The sequence below is a fragment of the Meleagris gallopavo genome, chromosome 6 (genome assembly GCF_905368555.1).
Source record: "Meleagris gallopavo chromosome 6, MGAL_WU_HG_1.1, whole genome shotgun sequence".
Taxonomy (NCBI): domain Eukaryota; kingdom Metazoa; phylum Chordata; class Aves; order Galliformes; family Phasianidae; genus Meleagris; species Meleagris gallopavo.
In genome coordinates, this window is record NC_139409.1 from 23,646,272 (window position 1) to 23,670,082 (window position 23,811).

The following is a 23,811-nucleotide window of genomic DNA, read 5'->3' on the forward strand; positions in this document are numbered from 1 at the left end:
TGAGGAGTCTGGAGCACAAGCCTTAGGGGGAGCAACTGAGGGATCTGAGATTGGTCAGTCTGGAGAAGAGGAGAGTCAGAGGAGATCTTATCGCTCTCTATACCTGCCTGAAAGGAGGTTGTGGCGAGGTGGGGATTGGCCTCTTCTCCCACATAACTAGTGATACAATGAGAGAGAGCGGCCTCAAGTAGAGTCAAGGGAGGTTCACTTTGGATATTAGGAAAAATTTGTTCTCCAAAGGTGAGACACTGGAGCAGGCTGCCCAGGGAGATGGTGGAATCACCATTCCTGGAGGTGTTCAAGAAACATTTAGGTGTTGTACTAAGGGACATAGTTTAGTGGGGAGATACTGGTGGAAGGTTGGACTGGATGATCTTGGAGGTCTTCTCCAACCTTGGTGATTCTATGATTCTAACTAGACACACCACAAATAACTAGTAATTTGGAAAGCTACTCAGGATGATGTCTTACTGTTATGCTGAAAATGCTTGCAAAATTTGTAGGAATAAGTCATTTTTGCGCTGACTGTAATGCTCAAGATAGAGAAAGCACTGAGGGCAAACCTAATCTTCAGGCAGAAACAAGTCCGATAGCAATCATCCTTCAAGAGTTGCTTCACCAATACTAAACCAAATTCAAAGGAGGCTCTGTGGGTACAAAACAAGGCAGGGCAGCCAGAAACCAACTTTGGTGCTGCTACAGCTTAACTGTAGAAACAAGGATATGATGTCAACACAGAGTGGAAAGTCTCAGAGATACTGCTGAGATCTTAAATGAAACTCCTCAGTTTTGCTGAATGCAGATCTGAGGACTGGGCTAATGAGGATACATCCATCGGATTGTTGTTGACATGCAGGTGCTGCACCAGCTTCAGGTAAAAATAAAACTAGGCAAGCAAGCAAAAAGCTTACCACAAAACCAGGCAGAAAGCACTAGCAAAGCTTTTGGCTTGAATACTGAAAGATAAAGATGAGGGAAAGAGTTTCAAAAGCTGCCTCACACAAAAGTTACAAAAATCTTTGCAAAGGCTGTGGGCTAATACAATTTTAACCCTGTTAGCTGACCAAAGGGAAATTGCAGATTGCTTACTCAAATTTCTTAAGCTCTGCAGTCTTCAGTTCTGCTAGAGCTAAAAAAAGTTCAGCCCTCTGCTAAGCTGCCCATTGAGGAGCAGGGAGCAGAGATTCCTATGGCTGTTTTGAGCAGCTGCTGTAGAGCAAGGCAAAGTCTCTGCTCACCACTGTATGTAAATACAGTATCACCAGATAATTAGAAAACTGGAATTTATGATAATAACCTAATGAACAGATGGTGTCCCAAGGGTTCAAGTACACAGATTCTTAGTGCCTTTTGCAAAGAAGGTAAAAACATTCCTGTGAGACCAAGGTGTATCAATTTTCTCAACTGCTGAGAAAAATCCATGTCAAAACGACATCAGTGGGTTTGCTGGTTGTTGAACAGGCTTTTGTAGGAACAGTCTGGCTTTCAGCCTTGTCCTAGTTTGAGAAGAGCAGAGTCAAGGTCTGTACCTGGCGCTTGTAGAGCTCACCACAGACTCTAGTGCTGTCAGCCACGAGCAGCCCAGAGGCAGCTGCATAAATTTGGATGTCCAGACAAGTTTGGGAACATATTTTGCTTATTTCATGATAGTGTGGGGTAATGCAAAGGTTCTCAGTGATGACAAGACGTCAAAACCTGTGACTGTCAAAGACAGCCCTAAGCAAGGCTATGTCCTAGCACAGCTCTTGTTTACTGTCTTTTATGCAGCAGTGCTTCTTGCTGCATCTGGAAGCAGCAGCAAAGGGAGCTGCTTTACTTATTTTATAGGTGGCAGAATTGCTAAACTGGAGAGATGCCAGGCTAAATCAAAAGTCAGAGAGGTCCTCCCAGGCAATCTGCCCTTTGCTGCTGACAGAACACTGGGTGGGCAGAATATTACTGATGGCTTTGATCGTGCTGCCATGGTTCAGCCTTATTGCAACCATAAAGCAAATACTGCTGTCTTTTTCCAGGCAGAAGTGTGCTGAGCTAGTAGCATGCCTTACAATACAGAGCTGATGTCTTGCAAGTGAATCCTGCTGTCTTGGCTGCAAGCTGCCTTGAGCATCAGAACTGACGACAGTTGTGCAAAGGAGGGAAAGGGCCATGCAGCTTTTGAAAGATTAAAGCTGTATGTGAAATGCAGGAGGCTCTTGACTTCAAATACAAGTAAAGGTGAGCTAGGTTCCTGTCATCATCACTATTCTGCACATCAAGGGTCTCAGACAACACAAAACTATTGCAGTGAGGGTATCATACGATTTTGTGTGCACTACTTTCAGGTTCTTGAAGATAAGTCAAGATAAATTCCTGAACACTGAAATTCGAAGCACTGCCACATATTAACCACTGCTGAAGTCTCTTGCATGCTTAGCTACGCTGGTGTGAGCACTGGTGCAAGCATCAGACAAAGCGTGGCATAAAGCTGAGTTCTGTGGTAAGAGAAGAGGTAGGGATAACGCAACCTCACCAGACACCCGATGTTGATTTTCAGTTGAGTTAGTTTCAAGAGGCAGGAAGCTCGCTGCTGTTTGCCGTAGTCCTGCATGTACAGATGCCATCACAGTCCCTCATTGAAGTGGAACAACCCGATGACACAGAAAAAGAACAAGAGGGAAATGCCTAATTAAGCATTATTCCTCTACTACTACCACTTACTTACGCACTGCAAACAACAGGAACGTTTCTCAGGAAAGAAAATGCAAATGTTGAATTTTCAGGATATAGTACCTCAGTAAAAAGATACGAATGAGATTTAGAAATTCAACAGCTTTTAAAATACCACAACAGAAAGAAAGGAAATAGCCTTGACTCATGAACATTGTGACAATCAAGAAAAATGATTGTACCCACTGTGCTGATGTTTTGAGCTAAGATGGATCCTCTTTGGTCAAGAGTTTTAATATACACAGATCATTTATAAAATGTGGGCTTCTTAAACTCTATTGGCACCATGAAACATAAATAAATGGAAATGTAGGAGAAACATAGTGCTGCTCATTTCTTCATGAACTGATTGCTACACCTGGTTCCTCCCTTTCTGGATTGTCCTACGTGTTTATCAAAGCCTACTTGCAGATTTACATCAGTGTTAATCCAGTGTAACATCACAAAGATTGATTTAACCTTATCTCACAGTTCCAAGCCCTGGGTGTTCTTGTATTACCAGAGTTGCTTCAGATGCATGAGTGTAGATGTCTAAGCTATACTGCTGGTAAGTCTGGAAGAAGCAAACAATTGTTGTGATACCTATAAATACAAGACAGTATGCCTATTTATTGATATTCTCTTACTTTTTAGGTCTAAGAATACTTTCATTCAGATATAATGGCATATGGATACATACAGATATGTACTGTTGTAATGACATAATATACATATAAAGATATAATTTATGTGGATTTATGAGCTCTTTTACTCATCTTTAAGCATAAACTGTGAAGAAATAATGTGAAAAGAATCTAGGATCCTATCCAAAACTTGCTGAAATCTCTGAGTTGCTACATCATAGCCTCTTGTCTGCTAATCTGTGCCAAGGAGCAAAGAACGCGGCCTTGGTAGAGCAAGAGCATTTGCATAGTCCAAAAACACCCATTATGCACTCTGCTTTTCTGGAGGACATGAAGTATGAGTGACAGGTTGAGAAGGCATCAAATGGGATGCCAGATGTGAACTTTCACTCTACTCTCGACTTAATTCAGCTCAAGAGCAAGTGGTACATGAATTCCATCAGGCCATGATAGACCTTATAGTAAAGAAGTTTTTATTTTGTGTTATTTTATTAACTGTTCTAAAAATCAACAATTGTAGCTAATATTGATGAAAATGCTGCATTTGAAAAAAATCTGTAATTTACTTTCTAAAGAATTTTGGAATTTTTTTTTATAGGACTTGTGTTTATATTACATTTGTATCTGGAATTCCTAGTAATAAAATCCCTATGCTGTTCTGCTAAGTTCTGCATGGGAAGAGAAAAAACAAACAACTGTTAAAACATTAGTGGGTTTTAAGAACTACATCTCTAGAAAAACTATTATCGAGTTGTGCATCATCTGTGTCTAGTAAAAAAATTCCAGCTGAAGTTCTTTCTTGTAATATAAGGAAAGCAGAACCTGCTGTTTGAAAAATAGAGGGTTAGTTCTGTTTTCCCACACAGTCTCCTTCGTAGAGCTGGCAAGAGCTAGTTTCTGTAGATGAAAAAGCTTAACCAAAATTAAGAGATATTATATTCTTCTAATCTTTTTGCACATACACAGTTATGATGAGTGCAGCTTGTTTAGATTATCATTAACCTCACAAGAGTTGTTACTGCTAATAAGTCTTTCCCTGTTAGGCAGGGTGCTTTAACAGTTGGCTTGCCTTTCCAGATTCAACCACTGAAACAACCATGTTGCTGTTTCCATTTACACACAGAAAAGTGTGGTACAGACATGGCAGGTTGTAGAATATTTGATTGTGCCATTACCTACTCTCCTATATGGACTCTCTTGGATTATACATGCTGCTGCATTAGCTTTAGTGCTCATCACTTGTATTTAATTGCATATGGCCCTTACAAGGTGCCACTAATTTAGTTTACTCATTAACAGTCCAGATAACGTATTATCTGCTTATTCTTCTGGTGTACTCTCACATAGTTGCTCCCAGACAGTAATGGTTAATACATTGTAGAAGCTTATCTGCACAGGATTCGTGCAGGTTAGGACAGCCCTGCTGTAGTACCATAGATCTCCTAATACAGATACTTGGTTGCAGCGTTTCTGAAGTTCAAGCAGAAGAGAAAACTGTCCATTACGTTGTCTGAATTTTAAGCAAAATAAAACCAGTTCTGGTGGTGAAGATCTCTCTCCTGATTAATTGGTGTAAGGAATTTACTCAAGTCACATAGATTTTTCCCATTTAGCCAATAATGCCACTGATGCAAATTAAAAGGAGCCAAGATGACAGCCAGAGCCTCAGGCTGGTGTGGGCAAGTTCCAGCACCACATGTGAAAGTGTGAAGATCAGAGAAAAACCATATCCTGGCTGAAGATGAGACCTCTCTCTTCCATCACCCAAAATGCCCCTGTGACTGTTCTTATATCACTGTGAGGTCACCGTGGGGTTTGCGCTCCTCAGGGACCAGAGGCCTGGCAGCTCATGCCACCACAGCACTTTGGCCAGGAGTAGAGCTCTTGGCACGCCCAGCGCTGGACATGCGGCACTTCCCTGCAGACAGACAGGGAGATGGGCCTGCCAAGGGTTCCATTGGTGGGGCCTACGGCAGCATAGGGCTGTGGGGAGCTGGAGTCCAATATCTGCTGTGGTCTCACTGGGCAAAGCTGGCAGCACCAGGGCTGATGTGGGGACCTGGGCCTGGTCAGATAAGGATGCCTCAGGGGAGAAGGACAGACAGGGTTATTGGTGCCCTCAAGGCCCTGGCATGCATTTGATATCAGATTCTGCAGCAAAGATACCCTTTTCAGGAATAGGTTATTTTCAGCTCGCCTTATACTTCATGGAGGAAAGTTAGTATTTCTGGCATGTCTTATCTGTTTTTACGATTTCAGACAGGTGGAGTTGCATCCTATAGACATCTCCACAACCTCCCAGAAGATGATATGACAAATACAGGAGTCAGATGGTAGACATTTGGGCAATGGAGGAAAAAAGTTTTCCTGTCTGATAAGAGCATTGTTCTGCTGCATAAGCCTTCTTATGTTTTGTCAAGGTCACAGAAGTCTGATCTTGAGATGGCAATGGCAAAAAATGAGTAACCGCATCTTCTCCTGCCTACATACCATTGTCTCAGAAACATTCCCACTGCCTCTCCCAGTGGGAAAAAATCTTACAGCAGCCTCAGGAGGAGAGGATAGAGTGGTTCACAGGCTCCTTCATACTGTTATTCTTTGGGAAAAAATACATCTCCAGCAGGTATATAAACAACACTTCAAGTTACCATTTCTCAAAGGGAAGTACATTATTGACAAGATTAAGGCTGTGACTGAGCGATAAGGTGTTGATATTGTTAATGGCTGGTTATAAAATACTTTCTTGAAATAGCAAGGCTGTCTTCCAAGTGCTTTTCAATTTTAGATAGCTTTAGATGCAATTCACTAAACCTCTGACATGACTATTATATTGATACTAAAAGGTACCAGTCTCCCAAGGCTTCAGAACTCTTTCAAGATTATTGTGCTCTGTTGATGACAGAGAAATCACAGAAACTGCAGCATTTTGTCTTTCTGGTTCTCACGTAATTATTGAAAAGGGCCAAAGTCATAACCTTTGTTTTAAACTCAATCCAACCTCTTACTGACTTAATTGAGAATACGGTTAGAAAAAGACAGAACATGAGAAGAGTAAAAAAAAAAAAAAGTTAAATGAGGGCTTGGCCAGCAGAAAGAAAATAAAAGCAAAGCAAAAATAAAGCCTACATCCTATTCCTAGACAAGGCTACTGAGGAGATTGTGATTGGTCACTATGGCAACAGATTTTTAAATGGAAATAAAATTCTTTTAATATTGCAAGCACATTTTGCGATGCAGATCTAGTAAATGCATTCAGACCTCATTAAAGTGAATTTAATTTTGCAACAGGCATTCCATATAATGTTATGGACACCAATACATGAAGAATCAAAATATAAATGGTTTTAAGATGTGGATGGTTTTACCATGTTAGTGCTTCAAACAATCAGAGGCAAATTGTAACAGTTATTTTCTTTCCTCAGGAAATCTTTTAATAACTGGTGCAAATCAAGGCAAACTGTAAACTTAAAGGAAAAATATTTACTTTTGTTTTCCTGGCCTTCATATTAATGGACTCAAGATGGATCAACATATTTGGATATTTTTGTGCAATATAAGAAATTGTTCATGTAGCCTCCTCTGTGATGGCCCCCAGGGTTGTAAATATTCTTGCTTCCTTTGCTTTGCAGCTCTCACTACAGAGTGGAGGCTAAGCCAGCCTTGCATCCTTCATGAACAGTTCTCATTCCTGTCAGTAAGAGCCAGAAGTCCCGCAGTGTGAACAAGGTTTATCCAATCAAAACAGTATTTAATATGCACGTTTTTAGGCTAACATTTCTATCCTATTACTTAACTAATGATTTGGTCTGTCACATTCAGGGAAGGTGCATCTTAATACTAGAAAGGAACAAGCTTAACAGCTTCTGTTGCTTAGAAATGAAACAAACCGCTGTTTATCAGTCACTGATTTATCATGAAACAGTGGGAAACACAGGGAACAGGAGAGATTGAAAACATTCATCAAAACCTCTGGCACATTCATATGAGTGAATGATGATTATGAACCACCACAGACCTGCACTGTCCCTACCTGCATCCCCACTTCAAATAGCCTTATTGTTTATCACTAACACAGCAGTGTATATCTCATCTTCCTTCTTCATACATTCCACCCTTTTGCCAGATTATTCCACATGCTTTATTTTGACATCACGTCATATTTAGTCCTTCAGAGTAGTAACAGTCTTATTCTGACTAGCAAACAGCTGGATGCTTGATGGCTGTTCAGAGTATACTGCTTCTGCTGAATGTGTTAATATGCCTCCATGCCTGAGTTTGGACCTCACAGGACTGGTGTTTCAGTAGTGCTACTCTTACAAAACTGGAAATCCTTTCACGCTTTGGCTGTTCACGTGTTGTTAGACCTCAGTCACCGTATTTAATGCATATCTAGTATATAGGAAAGATCTTACCCACACCAGCTGAGCTCTGCACAAGTATGATTTCGGCAGGCAAGGCAGAAGTGCTGGAACAGCCTGGTGAGAATGTCTCAACTGCAGCCAGCAACTGTCGGAGTGCAGCAGCAGACAGCTCTGCCAGGGAGCCTAGCCACAATCTGGCCTGAAAGAGGGCAAGGGAAATACAGCCGCCTGTAGGGCTTTTCCTCCATGCAATTAATTGGTTTTGTCTCACTGCTGTGAAGCAAAACTTGCGTTTAAAGTATTGCTTTCCACAGACTTCATTTAAGCCTGTAGTTCATGCCCCTTTTCATCAGAATGAGGTGCAAGAGATTTATGTCGTATGTTTGCTTACAAAATCCCATTGTTTTAAATATTGTCAGATGCTACAATAAAAAAAAAAGCTGAAAAATAGAAAACAAGTATTTTCCAATAAGTATACTTAGGTGTTTTTTTTTCCCTATTCTTTAAAAATCCTGTTGATCTGATTTTATATGTACATATCATGTTTACAATATTCATCTCCTGGAACCCAAGAGAACCTGCAAGTATTTTATGTGAATAAAGATGTAACTTAATTGTTTTGGAAAGGAAGTGGGTTTTGTGCAGCTTTTGAAAGACAACAACTATTAAATAAATTATACTAGGGGTCATTTTTGAGAAACAATTCCTTACTATTTCATCCCAAACTTGACAGTTAAGACAGTAACACCAAGGGGTAAGCCAACTCTAATTCCCTATAGCTTTTGGACAACCTAATAAACACACTGATAGTAAAGGTTGGAATAATCTGCAAAAACAAAGAAAACAGATCCTTGGAGTTGAAGATGGAAATAGCATTCATAAAAACCACAAAGAAATTCATGGAAGAATGAGCTATGCTTTTGTTACAAAGCTTTCAGTCATGAAGCTCTGTGAGAACAAAATTCAGGACTCCTGGCATCCATCTTTGGTTTCATAATATATATCCCTTAAGATAAAGCATATCCTTGATACATATTTCAAAATTATACTTGCTTTACTGAAGACAGGTGGAAGACCCATACACTGGAAGGTTCCCAGCTCCTAGGAGTGACTGCCAACATCTCAGAATTCTGATGTCTAAGTGCCTCTGAGGATCTGGGATGTTTTGTGTGTTGTTTTTTTTTTCCCCATCCATAGCAAATGAGAACAAGATCGAAACAATACAACACAAAACAAGAGGAGGAATTCAAGATGATAACACATAGTTGGCTTCAAGTTAACCATCCACAGGGATGCGTTTACGGAGAGGATTTTTCTCAGAGGATAGCTTACAAACCAAGCACCTAGAGAGTACAGTTTGCACCTATTCTACTAAGAAATAAAGCAAGAAGTTCTACATAACCTTCTAGACAGCATTTTTGAAGAAGAAAATCTGACTAAATACATGTACAATTAACAAATGTACAGTTAGAAGAGTGACATGGTTAGGATAGTATTTTCCAGGTTTATAGTTAGAAAGATTATCACAATGAAAAGAGACAATCAAAAATGAAACAGTCACCTGCATCCTACGCTTACAGTAGAAAACTCCAAAAGGAAAGATCTCCAGAAACAGGCCCTTTTCCTGTAGCAGTCAGCACTTAAGTGGGGTCTAGGAGAGGTGCAGCCAGGCTCCACCCCTTCTGGTCACACAGCTGAATCGCCTTCACCTGTGCTCCCATGGCTGACCCAGTGCTTGCCTCAGGTGATCAATCAGATGTTCAGGCTGTGACTCAACAGTTCCTATACAATATAACACTGTCTAAAGCAGGCAGAAATATATACACCAAGGAAAAAAGATCAATACAAATATTGGAAAAAGATTTGTGATACAAGCGAGTAAAAGGACTGTGGTTAATTCTACTTGGGAACTGAGAGCATCCAAGGAGAAACAAGGGACCTGTGACAGTGTGGGAAGCAGGGTGGCAGAGTCTGCCTGATGCTCCTGGTGCTGTAAGTGCCACAGCAGGGTGAGGGTTGCCATCACTTCTGCAACAGCATTTTTGAGTACATGTACTGTTCAGAAGAGATGAAAGCATAGGATTAACTCAATGATCTGTTTCTTGCTTCAGGGCCACAGACCTGAAAGTCAGTACATTTCCTTCTTTAACATGCCAGGCTTCTGAGCAGTGCAGACGGTGTCACATGGAGGCTGTATTATTCCCGCTTAAGTAACCCGCTTTAGCCAGCCACCTGCTGGGGGAAGGGCAGAGCTGAAGTCTCACCAGCTCGCACACTGCTGCCAGGCTGAGCTGCAGGCTGCGTGCTGTGTTCCATGGCTCCCTCTGGCACCGCCACTGACTGGCAATGGGATATGCGTGCTTCAGCTGTATTGCAGCTGAGAATGACTCCTCCATTTGCATCAGAGCCATTCTTGTAGAGCGTTTTTCCTTTTGCTGGCTGTCTGCCTGTCTCAGCATTGGGTTTGGGATGTTGATCTTGACCTCCAGATCTCCACAATCAGGGTCATTCCTGGTACCACTGGGAAGTGTGAATTTTGTGGCTGCAGCACATTGCTGCTCTGCATAGACAGGTGCCAGCAAGGGGTCTGGCTCCCCCAGTCTCCTCAGGAGACATACTTTACACAGCCTGCCAGTACACTTTCTCCTTAAATCTATCTTTGTTTTTTATTACCGCATCACTGGCTTTTATTTAAGCTCCTCTCATAATATCACCCTGGTGCTCCTCATGCCCTCCCCTTTGGGCAGGTTTCCCTGGCTCAGCAGTGCTGCTCAGTGCCCAGCCTAATAGAACACGTGGTCCACTGAGACCAGTGTAAATATTTCCCTTGACTTCAGTGGACTTTGCACAAGCCTGCAATAACCCACTTTATTGGACAAAGAAGGGCCTCAGCAGCCCATCTGCAGTCACTGATGGCACTCACATTGCCTGAATTGTACCCCAAAAGCATGGCCTTCCCTTCTCCTTGTGGCACCCCTTCACAGCGAGTTCTTCTGCCCTGCCATAATCACATAGGAGGGGCAGACCCAGCCCAATCTGATACAGGTGTCTGTGAGCCCATGGTTTGTCCTGTGAAGAGGGGTGCTGGGTGGCACTGCATGCAGCTGAAGGAAGGCCTGGGGGATGGGGGGTGGGAGCTGTCTTCCCTCTGAAAATGCACATCTGCATTAGCTGTGTCATTTATACCACTGGTTCTAAATACAGCAACCGTGTTTCTTAGTGGATATAGTGTGTGCATCTGCACAGTGCTGTCACAGCAGCCTCAAGTCTAACCTATAAATATAATTAATGCTGGTACTGTTATTTATATTAAACAAGTGATGAGCCATTGTTTTGCTGTGAGATGTTCAGAATATTTCGCAGCCCTGGAGCTTGAACATCAGTTTTAAATTTCAAAATCAATCTGCCACCTTGTGGTATGGTGGAGAGAAATCTGCAGGAAATCGTGTACAGCAGAAATAGAGATACATCATAAAAATTGGTCCCTTAGCCCCACCAATGGCTTGCCATATTTACATAGTCTTAAATATATCTTTAACACACTTTGATGAAATAATTCTTTTCTTTTTTTTTTGTCTTCCATTAGAAAGTTCAACTGGTCCTTTATTATTATTTGTCAGTCTAAAATACCAAACCAGTTACTTATTCTCATATGTAATTGTACTGAAATCGCTAGTGTATTTATACAAATAGATATTCAAGGTTAGATTAAAATGCAGCTTACAGGAGAACCATAGATATAATGGCAATAGATATCTATCATTGTTTCCTTTCTCTATTTTAAACTCATTTGTCTTAAGATTTTTACGAGAATCAGAGCATGGCCATACCAGATACTAAAGGTGAGCAAATAGTAGTGCATCTGAGGTGCACTCCCTGTGCATCCTCATAGGCCGTGACAAATGAGAGCTGATTGTAATCAGCTTTCTCTTTTGCTGTGGGCCTAGCTCTCACAAATTACTTCACCTTGGTTGTCAGCCAAGAGCAAGCACAGTGGGCCAGCAGATGTGCAGCTTGTGCATCTCAGCCTCAGGTGGCAGAGCTGCGTGGAGATGTACTGCATGATCCTTTCTGCATATGGCTGGATTGAATGTCCTCGTGTCATCTAATGCTGCTCATAGTAGGCAGATTAAAAACTAGTCCATTTCAAATCAAAAAGTGTAACTGAGGTCAACTATGTATCAGTGCTTTGTGCATCTAAGACTTCTCAGGAACATAGTGGTTAAAAAATAAAATAGTGTGAGTAACAAGAAGTCCATAGGATCTGGGTTCACATTTGTCCCTCTGATCATGCCAGACAAGCATTAACACTTCTCTTAAAACACAGGGTGGAGTTATCTGCTGAGAAGAGCAAAGTAAGAGGGGATAGGAAGGAGTATAATCATATGGCAAATGTGATGCTGGCCCTTCCTTAAGTAACCCGAGAAAGACACAGACAAGTGGCATGCAGCCTATAGCACTGAGGCAAGACGTTTTCCTTCCATTGTCTTTATTACAAGCCTGAGTGCAATACTTACGGAATACTAAATACAACTATTTTTTAATATATAGATAGGTGCTCACAGATTTCTCAGTTCCTCATGAACTGCTGTCCTGTAATATCTCTGGTGAGCACTGGCTGTAGGAGAGAGCTAGTGAGCATCCCATAATGAGGGGTGCTGCAGGTGCTCATGGGGCTGCCTGAAGAGCCCAGCTCCTGGAACACCTACACAGAGGCTGCCCTGACTTAGAGCATAATCCAGATTTCATGTCTCCATCAGTCTGCTTGGAAGACAAACTCACAGAAAAAGTAGACACAAAGATTTCTTTTTCATGATTGTGTGCAGTCTGCCCAGCTGTCTCGTTTAAATCAAGTATGAAGATCCTTCTGCTAGCTATGGATCCACCACATGGCCCAAGCAGATGCATATTTGAGCCACTTCTACATGAGGCCTCATAGCAGCTCATGTTGGCTGAGTCATGGGTTTGCATCGGCATGGACCAGTGGTGACACAGGGGCAGGGCTGGCACAATTAGAAAATAAAGGGAGGAGGAGTTCAGTGATTGCTGGGATTGTGAGACGGTGGAGTGGCTGGGGGATATCAAGTATTTAATTGAAATGTATGTAGGGTGGGAGGAGAACTGTCTGTAGAGCTGTGTGGCCTCTTCAGCTTGCACAAGTTAATTTGCAAAAAGACCCTGTAGTGTTTGAGCACTCCATCCCAACCTGCAGCCATACACCTCTGCAATATTTCTCCTTCTAGGGGCACTTCCACCTGCCACTGCTATGGTCTCTGACTAAACTGAGGTACTCTTGCTGCTCAGGGCATTATAGACCGGGCTGAATCAACACAGCCATGCTCAAGGCATACCAGGGCAGCTGTGAGCCCTGCATACTGGGGGCTCTAGTAGAGACCTGCCCTGATGACCAGAGGAATGAAAGCAGGACCAACAGTACCAGTGCTGTCCTGAGAAAAGCAAGATGCCTCCTACAGGAAGAGTGCCTTGGGAAGTGATTTTTTTCTTTCTGAAATGCATTAGTTGGAAAGCAGAGAGAGTATCACATCCCACTGCCATCAGTAAATCACCAGTATGTATGTAGTATGGTGATTCCTTTCCTATGAAAGGAAATGTGTGTTTCTCCTGCTGAGAAACAGCTCCCAGGACTAGTGTCATTTAATATAACGTGGCAGGAGCAGAGGTTAACCATGTGGTTAATGAAGCTCAATGTGTATAAAACCTGTAGAGAAATTGTTTTTTCTGGTGTTATTGCTAGTAAGTCTGTCCTCACTTTCATAAAAAGAGTGTGGTGATATCTAAGAGTGGTATTTTGATGCCTGAAATGCTCCTCATATAAATAGAACAAGCAGATCAGCATGACCAAGTGATAAAATTACCTTCTGGTCTTCAGGAACTTCAGCATGTAACCGCGCTATAGGGACCTCAGTGTACCCCTCTTCACAGCACAAATAAATACGTTTGGAAATGGAGGTGGAAGAGGCATACGAAAAAGGAGAGAATACACAGGGGAAAATGACTCGAGCTGAAGCTGCAAAATTAGTGAAAAAGAACTTTCTGGAAGCCCTGAAGTCCAATGACTATGAAACACTGGAAGACCTCTTGAACCAAAAGAAAATAGATGTAGACACGGTGTTTGAAGTGGAAGATGAGAATCTGATTCTGGCGTCCTACAAACAAGGTAAATGTGACAGCATTCACAGGACAGGAAGTAGGTGGGCTTGGGGAGTTTTCCAGAAACTGCGGCCTTGTGTCCCTTCTAAAGCTGCAGCGTAATATGGCTCATGGGGAGTGGTATCAGGAGGCTCATGTGGCCACAACCGCTGCCGGAGGAGAACTTAGCTGTGCTGCCGGCCTTGGCGGAGGGCAGGCCAGAGAGCAGCACCGGCCTCTGCGCTGCCCAGGCACTACTTCAGCCGTAGAGAGCCCTGGAAAGAGGAGACTTTTGCTATTTCCTCGCAGAGGATTTGAGTGCAAAGCCCAGAATAGGCCCATGCAGTGAAGTATACAAATTTCTTGCATCACATTAACAGAACATTTAGAAACACAAAATATTTAATCTCTTTCTTTTTCAATTTTCAATAGTGCAATGAATTCTCCTTAGCTTAGAGGATCTAAAGAAATCCTGTGGGTTTGAATGTTGCTGTTGGGGAGAAGCTGTATTTTTCAAGCTCACAGAAAGCAAAGATGTGCTAGTTCATCAAACCAGAGAAGTCATCTGGAGAAACAACATAACCAGGCAAGACTTCCCACCTGTTTTGGAATTTACCAAATCCAAACCAGCTGTCAGACAGATACTGAATTTCCCAAAACTTACAATTTAAAACAATAAAACAAATCTGCCTTCTGCTAAAATCAATATACTTTGTTACCTACTTGCTAAAAAGAATTCTCTTGGGTATCTGGAAGACAGTAATGACTAGCTTTTGCCAGAAGTTAAGTGTGCGTGGACATAAACACTAGTCTTGGCAGCACAGCAAATACCCTCTTTTTTTTTCTGTGACATAACAGAGGGACAACATCCCTCCTCTTCTCTTTTCCTGTGTTTACCTGATATTTAATGATCAGTCTCTGCTCTTTTGATTACATAAGGGTGAGGATGATTCAGCCAGGAGTTCCCTTGGGGACAGCATCTGTACTAACCCACACAATGATGAATGTATCTTAAAATACATTTTCTTCTGTCCTCAGCAGGCTAAAATGCATTTTGGTTGTGGTTTGAAATTGCAGAAGTAATGCTTGGATTTTTAATTATGGATATTTCAGCAACAAGTACTAACCTCTCTTTTGGACAAGTCTCTCCTTTTTTCAAATGGTAGAGGGAAAAATGTACACCATGGCCTAAATTACAGCAGTGTATCTGCAGAAGGCACACCATCAGCTATCATGCAAATTTTGCTTTCTGGGAGGAGGATTTCCCTAAGGAGGGAATGCTGTTAAGCATTCAAACAGATTGAGCTTGCCACAGCCCCAAGAGATGAAGGGGAAAGAAGTCACCAGTTACAGAGGGGCTTTGCTACCTCTCTTACAAAAGGCCCTCCTTTGGGGGACCATGGCTTCTTTTCACCCCAACAAATAGGTGAGTTGAAGAACGCCCTCACATAGGCTGTTCCAGCTACCTGCCCAGTGCCAGGTCTTATCCCTTTGGGATCAAGGATGTCTGTGGCAGAGGACATAGGAGATGCTCCTTCAGGATTTCTGCGGGCATTACTCACTCACAGCAGTACAAAGGAGATAAAGGGTAGTCTCAGATAGGAAAACTATGGCTGTGTCATGGGATAACTTAGCTTTTAAGGATCACTTTCCTACCATTACGTATCATTTATGGCTCACATATGTATATTTTTGGTCCCCCAGGCTGAACTCAGTGTTAGGATCAGGTTGGTTACAAGGAGAAATGCAAAATGTGAATCCAGGTGGGGAAATGGCTTAAGAAACCTGCCATGTTGTGTGCATAGACTCTAGGATATAGCACACCTACTTTGCACCAAGCTTGGGCGCATGTGATGAAAAAGTTTTTCTCTCTGCCAGCAGCAGTTTGTTTCTGTCTACCTCTTACCTCTCTCCATCTCTCCTCCTATCTAATACAGTACACATGAAACTGTGGATATTGTATCTGTCTGAAATGAAGGTGGAAAATCTAGAGCTCAAGGCTCAAAAATTATGGTCTGAATTAATTTGATCTCATTACACATCTCTAGTACTTTCCTGTCTTTTAAATAATATAAATGTTATATATTATATATATATAATATATATACTGTTATAAATAATAACAGTATTTAACAGAAACTTGTTCAAGGAGATCAAAATAAATTAAACCAACAACATTTTATAGGCACATACTAGCTAAAAAGCAGCTACTATACTTCAAAAATACATATAGAAAAGGATAAAAAGGAAGTTTTAGTTTTCTCCTGTCCTTCTGCACAGTACTATAATAGTTTTCTTTTTTAAAGCAACTGATCATAGTAATCACTTCAGAGACTGTCTCTATGCAGTCATGAAACATGTAGACGTATCTTGCGAACAAATATTAAAGTGTTCTTTGGTCTTACACATGTTTGTGTAAGACCAAAAAAAAAAAAGAATACTGTGAAGTTTTCAGACAAAAATCTGAACATTGTGGAGCCAAATTTCATGCTGAACTGTGCCCACTTCCATTTAGCTCTTTCACCTAAATCACACCAGCATCAGAACTCCTCACTCCATGCCCCTCATGAGCAGTAACTGGCAGAAGGACAGGGATACTTTGCCACATTGCCACATTGCTGGAGATCATCTTCATGCAATGCATCACTGGGAGTACAAACCCAGCTCCCAGAACATGCATTCTTGCAGCGTCTCACGCAGAAACAGCAGGATGAGCTATTCATTGAGTCACAGGCCTAAGCAAATTCAACATTCTTATTCCAATACCACCTTTGTTCAGCTATTGGCAGACTGAAGAGTCTGTTTCCCACATATTTTTTGGATGATGGTATTTCAAATGCTCTGAGCTTTTTTTGAAGATTATTGTTCAGTCTACAGAGGTCACTAGAAAAACAAAAGCTGCCTTCAGAACATCTACATGGGAATTATCACTCCAAAAAGCAGACTATTCAGCACACACAGTGGAAGCACCTAATGAAAATGAAGTTATACTTGAGAGAACTTTGTGCGCACTAAACTCTAGCTGGTAAAATTACAGTAAATTAAACCAAAGCTCTGATCTTCCCTTCCTCCTCAGTTGTTCTCAGTAGATGGATAATGCAAAGGAAAATCTTAGCCAAGGATGGTAACACTTTTTTGCTTTGTGCAGGATACTGGCTGCCTAGTTACAAATTAAAAATATCCTGGGCAACTGGACTTCATCTGGCTGTCATGTATGGGCATCTGGAGAGTCTTTCAGTCCTGCTCAATCACAAAGCTACGATCAACTGCCGGCCCAATGGGAAAGCTGCAATCCACATAGCGTGTGAAACAGCAAATGTTGAGTGTCTCAAGATCCTCTGCAACCATGGAGCTAAGCTGAACTGCTTTTCAATGAGTGGGCAGGCGCCCTTGCACTTCTGTACAACATTAACCTCCATTCCTTGCGCCCAGCAGCTGATTTGGAGAGGTAAGAGAAAGTTCTGGATGGTCTCTGTGGTCTTTCCTAGGAGGCAAGTTTCCAAGTCCATGTATATTTATCCTTCCCACCCACAGCTGAATTGCCTGTTCATCTCCGACTCCTTTTCCCCATCTCTTTGACCAGCTGAAAGTTTCTCCTTTCCCTCCCTGTCCCTGGCCACCAGCCCTTGCTCTAGGGTCGGTTCCCATTTCAGTGCCTCCAGCCCACTGCCTGGTCAGTCCCCAGCAGCAGAGCTCCTCTGAATCAGGGAATTCTTTTTCTCTACTTTTTTTTTCTTTTTTTTTTTCTGTCTTTCTCATCTAGATTTACTACTGAAAGGCTCTCACATTAAAGTGCACCCCTAGCTTCTTCTTTCTTGCATAAATTTCCTTGTTCTCCATAAATTCTTCTATCCACTTGTGTTTTAAGACCTAGCCCTGACAGAAGAAGTGTAGTTTTTCATACTGTCTCTTAGTTTGCCAGAAGTCAAATTCTCACATCTATATAGGAACTATGGGAAAAAGGCTATTATATAAGATTTTGTTTTCCTGATGCTAGATATATTATATCTCTGATTGGCTGTAGCAAATGAAGCTATGAATAGATGCAATTCACAGATAAATATATTGATGTCCCTACCACTGTGTCCTTAACACAAGAAAGCTGACTCTGGACTTTTAAAGACAGATATAAAGGGTATAGCAAAGTCAGGCAGCTCCAAGTCCTGAGTTACAAATAGACAGATTCCCTTATTTGTCACACTGTGCCACAGCAAACACAAATACCTTTAGCTTTTTGCTACATATGTTGTTATTGAAAGCTTCTCTTGAGATGCAGAGACCAAGTATGATTTGTGGGCAAGGGGATCTGAAACCACAAATGAATAACCACATTGCATTACTTCTGCTGAGAAGATACATATTATGTTGTTTGTTAGAAAGGAAAATAAATGCTGCCAGTTGCATCCCGCCCAAAGCAAAAAGGCCTGACAGCGGGAGCTGCGTTTGCTACCATGGAAAAGCTTAAAAGTCGAATGTACTGTTACCAAATGCAGCAAATGAAAGGATGTATTCTGCAGGCTTTCTCCACCCACCTATCAGCAAGCAAATAACAGTGCTTTGCAAGCCACCCTCTTTTCCTAAGCACTCTGTAAACTTGAATTTCTATGTGAGCTAAAAGCAGACAAACAAAAATGGGCACAGTCTGGAGCAAGTCGTGGCAGGTGCGTGCATGCAGCACCACCCAAAAGCTGTCAGCAGGTGTTTGCTGATGCCCTGAGCTGAGGTTTCCAGAGGTACCTCCCATCCCACCATCTGCACATGGTGGTGTCACACCAGGTCAGTTCAGGCAAAGGCAGTTCAGCCCTTTCTGGCTTGGGCAACCGGCCAGCCAGGCAGAGCTCTACCCAGATTTGTTTACCACCTCCAAACTTATGTTGCTGATACACTCACGGAGGTGTAAGGTGAGTAACACCCAGCTGGGTTTAATGGGATTAGCACACAGCCCAGCGGTAATTTCTGACTCCTCTTTCTCTCTCTCAGTCATTAGTCCTCAGTCTTAGTGTAGTTTGGCCATGTAAGGGCTACTTGGCTGGAGAGGAGTGGCCACACAGCTTGCTCTTGCTTTTGCATGAGTGCTTTATCGACTGCTTGCCAAGGCTCTGGGTTCGAGGAGCAGCTCTCGGCCACCCAGCTGCCAGCATTGACTTCAGCACCTTCGACCACTGGAACAACCCCGTTGCCCTCCCCAGCCTGCTGGCTCTGCTGTACCCTGATATGTAACAGTATGTATACACACAGTGTGTACACTATAAATATATGTTTCATACTGTAGTTTTGCTTTGCTCCGGGGAATGGGGTCTTGCCAATCTTTCCTCTGTTCTAATAGGCAGTGTTCAGTATTCTTCCCCTCAGTAATTTGCATTTCTTTACAGCAAATTGCTGGTAGTTGGAAGGGACGAGGGAACGTCCCGCCGAGCGGGCGGGAGCCCAGCAGCCTGCGCTGCTTTGGCGGAAACCTCACCAACTGCAGCCCGGAGTCCAGGCCTGTCCGTCCGTCTGTCCTGCGGCAGCTCTCATGCTGGGCAGCAGATGGCGATGTTGCTTCAGCTGGGATATAATTTAGGTGCAAACAGTGCTATTGCACTGTGGAGTCAAAGAATCATTAAGGCTGGAAAAGACCACTACGATCATCTAGTCCAATCCCAACCCATCCCCGCCATGCCCACTGACCGTGGCCCTTAGTGCCACATCCATACGTTTCTTGATCACCTCAAGGGACAGTGTCTTTACAACCCCTCTGGGCAACCTGTGCCAATGTACCATCACCCTTTAACAAAAATCTTTCCTAATATCCAACCTGAGCCCTGTTAGCAGCTCAGAAATGGGACTAGACCATCAAATAGGGAATTCCTTCCTTCCTTCCTTTCTCCTTTCCTTCCCTCCTTCCTTCCCTCCCTCCTTCCTGCTCTCCTTCCCTCCTTCCTTCCTTTCTTTTTCAAGTATCATTTATGGAGTAGGAGTAGTGATCTCATTTCCCCCTCAGTTCTTTATAGGAGAAAGCACTTTAGAAGTAGATTTGAACCTGAATGCCTCTCCAAAACAATGTTTAGGTAAAGTGTTCTATCAGCTCAGGGCCAATCTATGACACTGGGGAAGGGATCCAAGAATCTAAAGTTTTTAAGGGTTTCCCAGAGGCCTAAGAAATGCAGAATCCACATCTCTTACTATTTGCATTACTACAAGCATCTTTCAAGATAAATGTCCATCCTCACCATCTTCTTAGGTAGCACAGCTAGCACAGAGGTATCTGAACCAGGATTTTGTTGCTTTTACTGTTTCCCATAATCTTTCCTTGTCAGGAGCCAACGTGAACATAAAAACCAACAACCAAGATGAGGAGACCCCTCTGCACACTGTTGCGCGTTTGGGTATCCCTGAGCTCGTGGCTTTCTATGTGGAACAAGGGGCGCAGGTCAATGCTCTCAATGCCCACATGGAGACCCCCCTGGCTTGTGCAGTCTACTGGGCCCTCCACTACAAGGACCAGACGTACAGCCCCGACCATCACCTCATCTGCCGGATGCTCTTAGACTATAAAGCTGAAGTGAACACTCGTGATGAGGACTTCAAGTCCCCACTCCACAAAGCTGCCTGGAACTGTGATCATGTACTGCTTCACATGCTTCTGGAGGCAGGAGCAGAAGCCAACATCATGGATGTCAATGGCTGTGCACCCCTACAGTATATCATAAAAGTGACATCTGTGAGGCCAGCTGCCCAGCCTGATGTCTGCTACCAACTGCTACTGAATCATGGAGCAGCCAGGATATTTCCCCTGCAGTTCCACAAGGTTAAAGATGGTTTTGTACAGAGCAGAGAGATGGAGAAAGAGGATGACTTGAACAGGAGGGAGATGAGAGAGCCAAACCTCAGAGTCTGATAATACTGGGATTTGCAGGAGTCCTATGAACTATAGTCCCAGAATGCCCAAAATCTTGTGAGATGATCTGTTGTAAGACTGGTATCATTGTTAATGACAGAAACTTGACACAGATCCAATTTTCATTCTCAATCAGTCTGAAAATACAAAGTCTAAGTGTTGGCTCAAGCAAGTAATTTTTCAGAACTGATTGACATTATCATTTCAGAAAATCTACATGCTTTCATCAAACCTTGCTCCAAATATACTTAACTGGGTTGTAGGAAATGTATATTTTGAGGCCTCTATCAAAGACTGGAGAAAAGACAAGATGGTTCAGTTTGTCCCTTCTGACCTTTAAAAATACAAATCCATTCAAGCTGAGATGGATCTCAGTGAAGTTTTGGCTTATTCCCAGGAACGAGAGAAATTAAGGGGAAATTCCAGATCTCAGCTCATAGCTGATGGGAAAAGAAACAACAATTGCAGGATCCCTCCCAAAGAATTTCTAACGGTCTTCAAAACCCCAAGCACTGTAGTTTCTTACATGAAGCAACAAAGTAAGCTTGCTGTGGTCAGGACTCATTCTCTCATCTCTGCCCTGAACATAACTGTGCTTCTCCTCCATTGTATGTACAAAATTTCAACAATCCACGCAATCAGAAATCTTTGAAAAAATGCCAAAACTTTGGCTGTACCCTCCTGAGCCTAGACTGAGCTGGCCTGGTCTGTAGCAAAATTTTTCTAAAGTGTGTTTGAGAGCCAGACTTGGGGTCTCCACTTCCTGCCTTCATCTTTCCCCTATTGCATGGAGTGGGGCACAGCTCCAATCTATAATTTGCTATCTGTACAATATGCAGCATGATGTTTAACTCAGGGGGATGCTCTACAACTTTGTTTGTGAAAGTCTGTCTATGGTGTGTGTCAAAATTGTACATAGTATGGTGTGAATGCCAAGCATTACTCCATGAATGTGAGTGAGAACAAGCTTTATTTTTTTATTTTTTTTTACTTCTCTGCACAAAGCAGTGAAGATGGGATTGTCTTTTCCAGCACCAACTGCATTCTATCCTAAGTTTTAAATGTGTACATTTCAGTGTGTCCTTATGCTGTTCTTGCCAAACAGACAGGCTGGCCCCAGCTTCTTGGTGGTACTTATGATCCCTGTACATTCTGCCTACAGGTGCTACAAGCCTGTCATTCCTACCCCAGGGCTGTGGAGGTGGTCGTTAACACCTATGAACACATCAAATCGACATCAAAGTGGAAAGCGGCCATACCAGATGATGTCTTTGAGGTAAGCTCTTACTGGGTTGCAAAGGAGTAAAATCCAAGCTTGATATTTATTATCCATATCTGGCCACAGGAAAATGAGTATACTTTTGAAAGTGAATAACATACCAGGGCAGCTCTATGGCTTTTCACTCCTGCTGAGATCTGTGTGTTGAGAGGTGAAGGAGAGAAACTTAGTGCCCTGAACAACTCATCTTGTTTTGCATTTTACAGCGGCACCAGGATTTCTACGACTCCTTATTCAGTGTGTGCAGCAATTCACCACGGTCCCTCATGCATTTATGCAGATGTGCTATTCGGATGACACTGTCAGAACGATGCCACCGGGGCGTTCCCTTGCTCTCCATCCCACTGTCCATGAAGAAGTACTTGCTGCTGGAACCAGAAGGAATAATCTACTGAGCAAGTGCTGTGCTGCTGCCTGCACCTTCATGGAGTTACAGGCCCTGTGCTCACACAAACCTTCACTTCTGTGTGGCCTGAGGGCTGGCTGGCACTCATTGGCCCACCTCACAGCCTCCTTGGGGAAGCAGAGTTGGAAAGGCACCTCCAAATGAACACATCCCTCGATGCTTTGTTCAGCCTAGCGTAAACCCAACAATGGAAGCAATGATGCTTCCATTTCTATCAGTATTTATTCCACTGTTTGATATTGTTAGATTCAACCTGAGCAGCCCTTAGTACTGTGTCACTGCAGTTTTCTTTAGCTGTCATTTTAGGAGTAAGAGGGTACCGTCAAAAAGTAGCGTGTTCATTTGTCATAGGAATGCTGTCCCAGAAAGAAATGGGCAAACTGATTTGTATCGTGACCACAGTCAGGATTGCAGTAGTTTCCTATGGATCAGTACTGAATTTGGGATTAATTCATTGTTCACTACACCTGTCTGTACCTTAAAGTTTTGTCATAATACTATTCTTTTTAATTGTAATATTTTTTTTCCATTATCCATCCTAGTATAGGAAGGGGTCTGGAATCTGCAGCACTGACATTTCTGTGTGTTCTTATTCATGCCTTGGTAGCTTTTAGAAGATGCTGTCTCTGTTTCCACTCTCACTGTGACCTGCATTAAATTCACATCCTGGTGTGGATAAGGCAGATGACCTGGACTTACCTGTGTCAGCTCACACACATACACACATCCTTCAGGATGTTTTTGGGTGGGATCTGTGAAGAATATGAAAATTTCTGTCCGTTGGTTACAAAAGGGTACTAACCTATTAACATGGGCTATATATCTCATTTTTGGGCAGCGAAGCACAGGTGAAAAGAATTCCATCTTAACTGAAAGGTGTTTTCAGAGTGAGGAAACGTAGGCTGAGCTGTTTCAGACTTGTCAGTTGCTCAGTGCCTTTGAATCTGCTGGTGCTGGTTCCCACGAAACAGTTTCTCCTGGCAGAGCCATTGTCTCCAGTGCAAGGGAAGAAATGCAGGGCGCACTGTAGGTATCCTGCAGCAACAGTAATGTATGATTTGACCTATAGATAAAACCCATTTTTACTCCCTTTTTTTAGTTTGATGCAGTCTGTTTGCACTGTTCTTCATTTAGACTCTGATAACTCTGGGCTCTGATAGAAGGGAGGTGAGCTGAGCCCACCATCAGGAACCAGAACCCCTGACTTCTCACTGCATCTCTGGCTGATGCAGTGGTTCCTTGCTATCATTATTAACTCTTTGCAAGAGATCCCACATCTTGCTGGGCTTTTCCTATCTGTACAGAAGCAGCCAAGCTGTTCAGTGTCTCTGTGCTTTGCAAAGTGTCAAGAACAGCACCCAAAGAAATGCACAGATTATTTAGTATTATAAATCACTTTACTGACA

At 42.6% G+C, this 23,811-nt stretch overlaps 1 protein-coding gene across 1 annotated transcript; it reads left to right on the top strand.

Moving 5' to 3' along the window:
* Positions 1-13,584: 13,584 nt before the first annotated feature.
* ASB4 (ankyrin repeat and SOCS box containing 4) lies at positions 13,585-23,094 on the top strand. The gene is made up of 5 exons (XM_003207091.5): positions 13,585-13,868; positions 16,989-17,288; positions 20,140-20,630; positions 21,883-21,996; positions 22,206-23,094. The coding sequence occupies exons 1-5, from the start codon at positions 13,655-13,657 to the stop codon at positions 22,392-22,394; spliced, it is 1,308 nt and encodes a 435-aa protein (XP_003207139.1). The 5' UTR covers positions 13,585-13,654; the 3' UTR covers positions 22,395-23,094.
* The last annotated feature ends 717 nt before the right edge of the window (positions 23,095-23,811 follow it).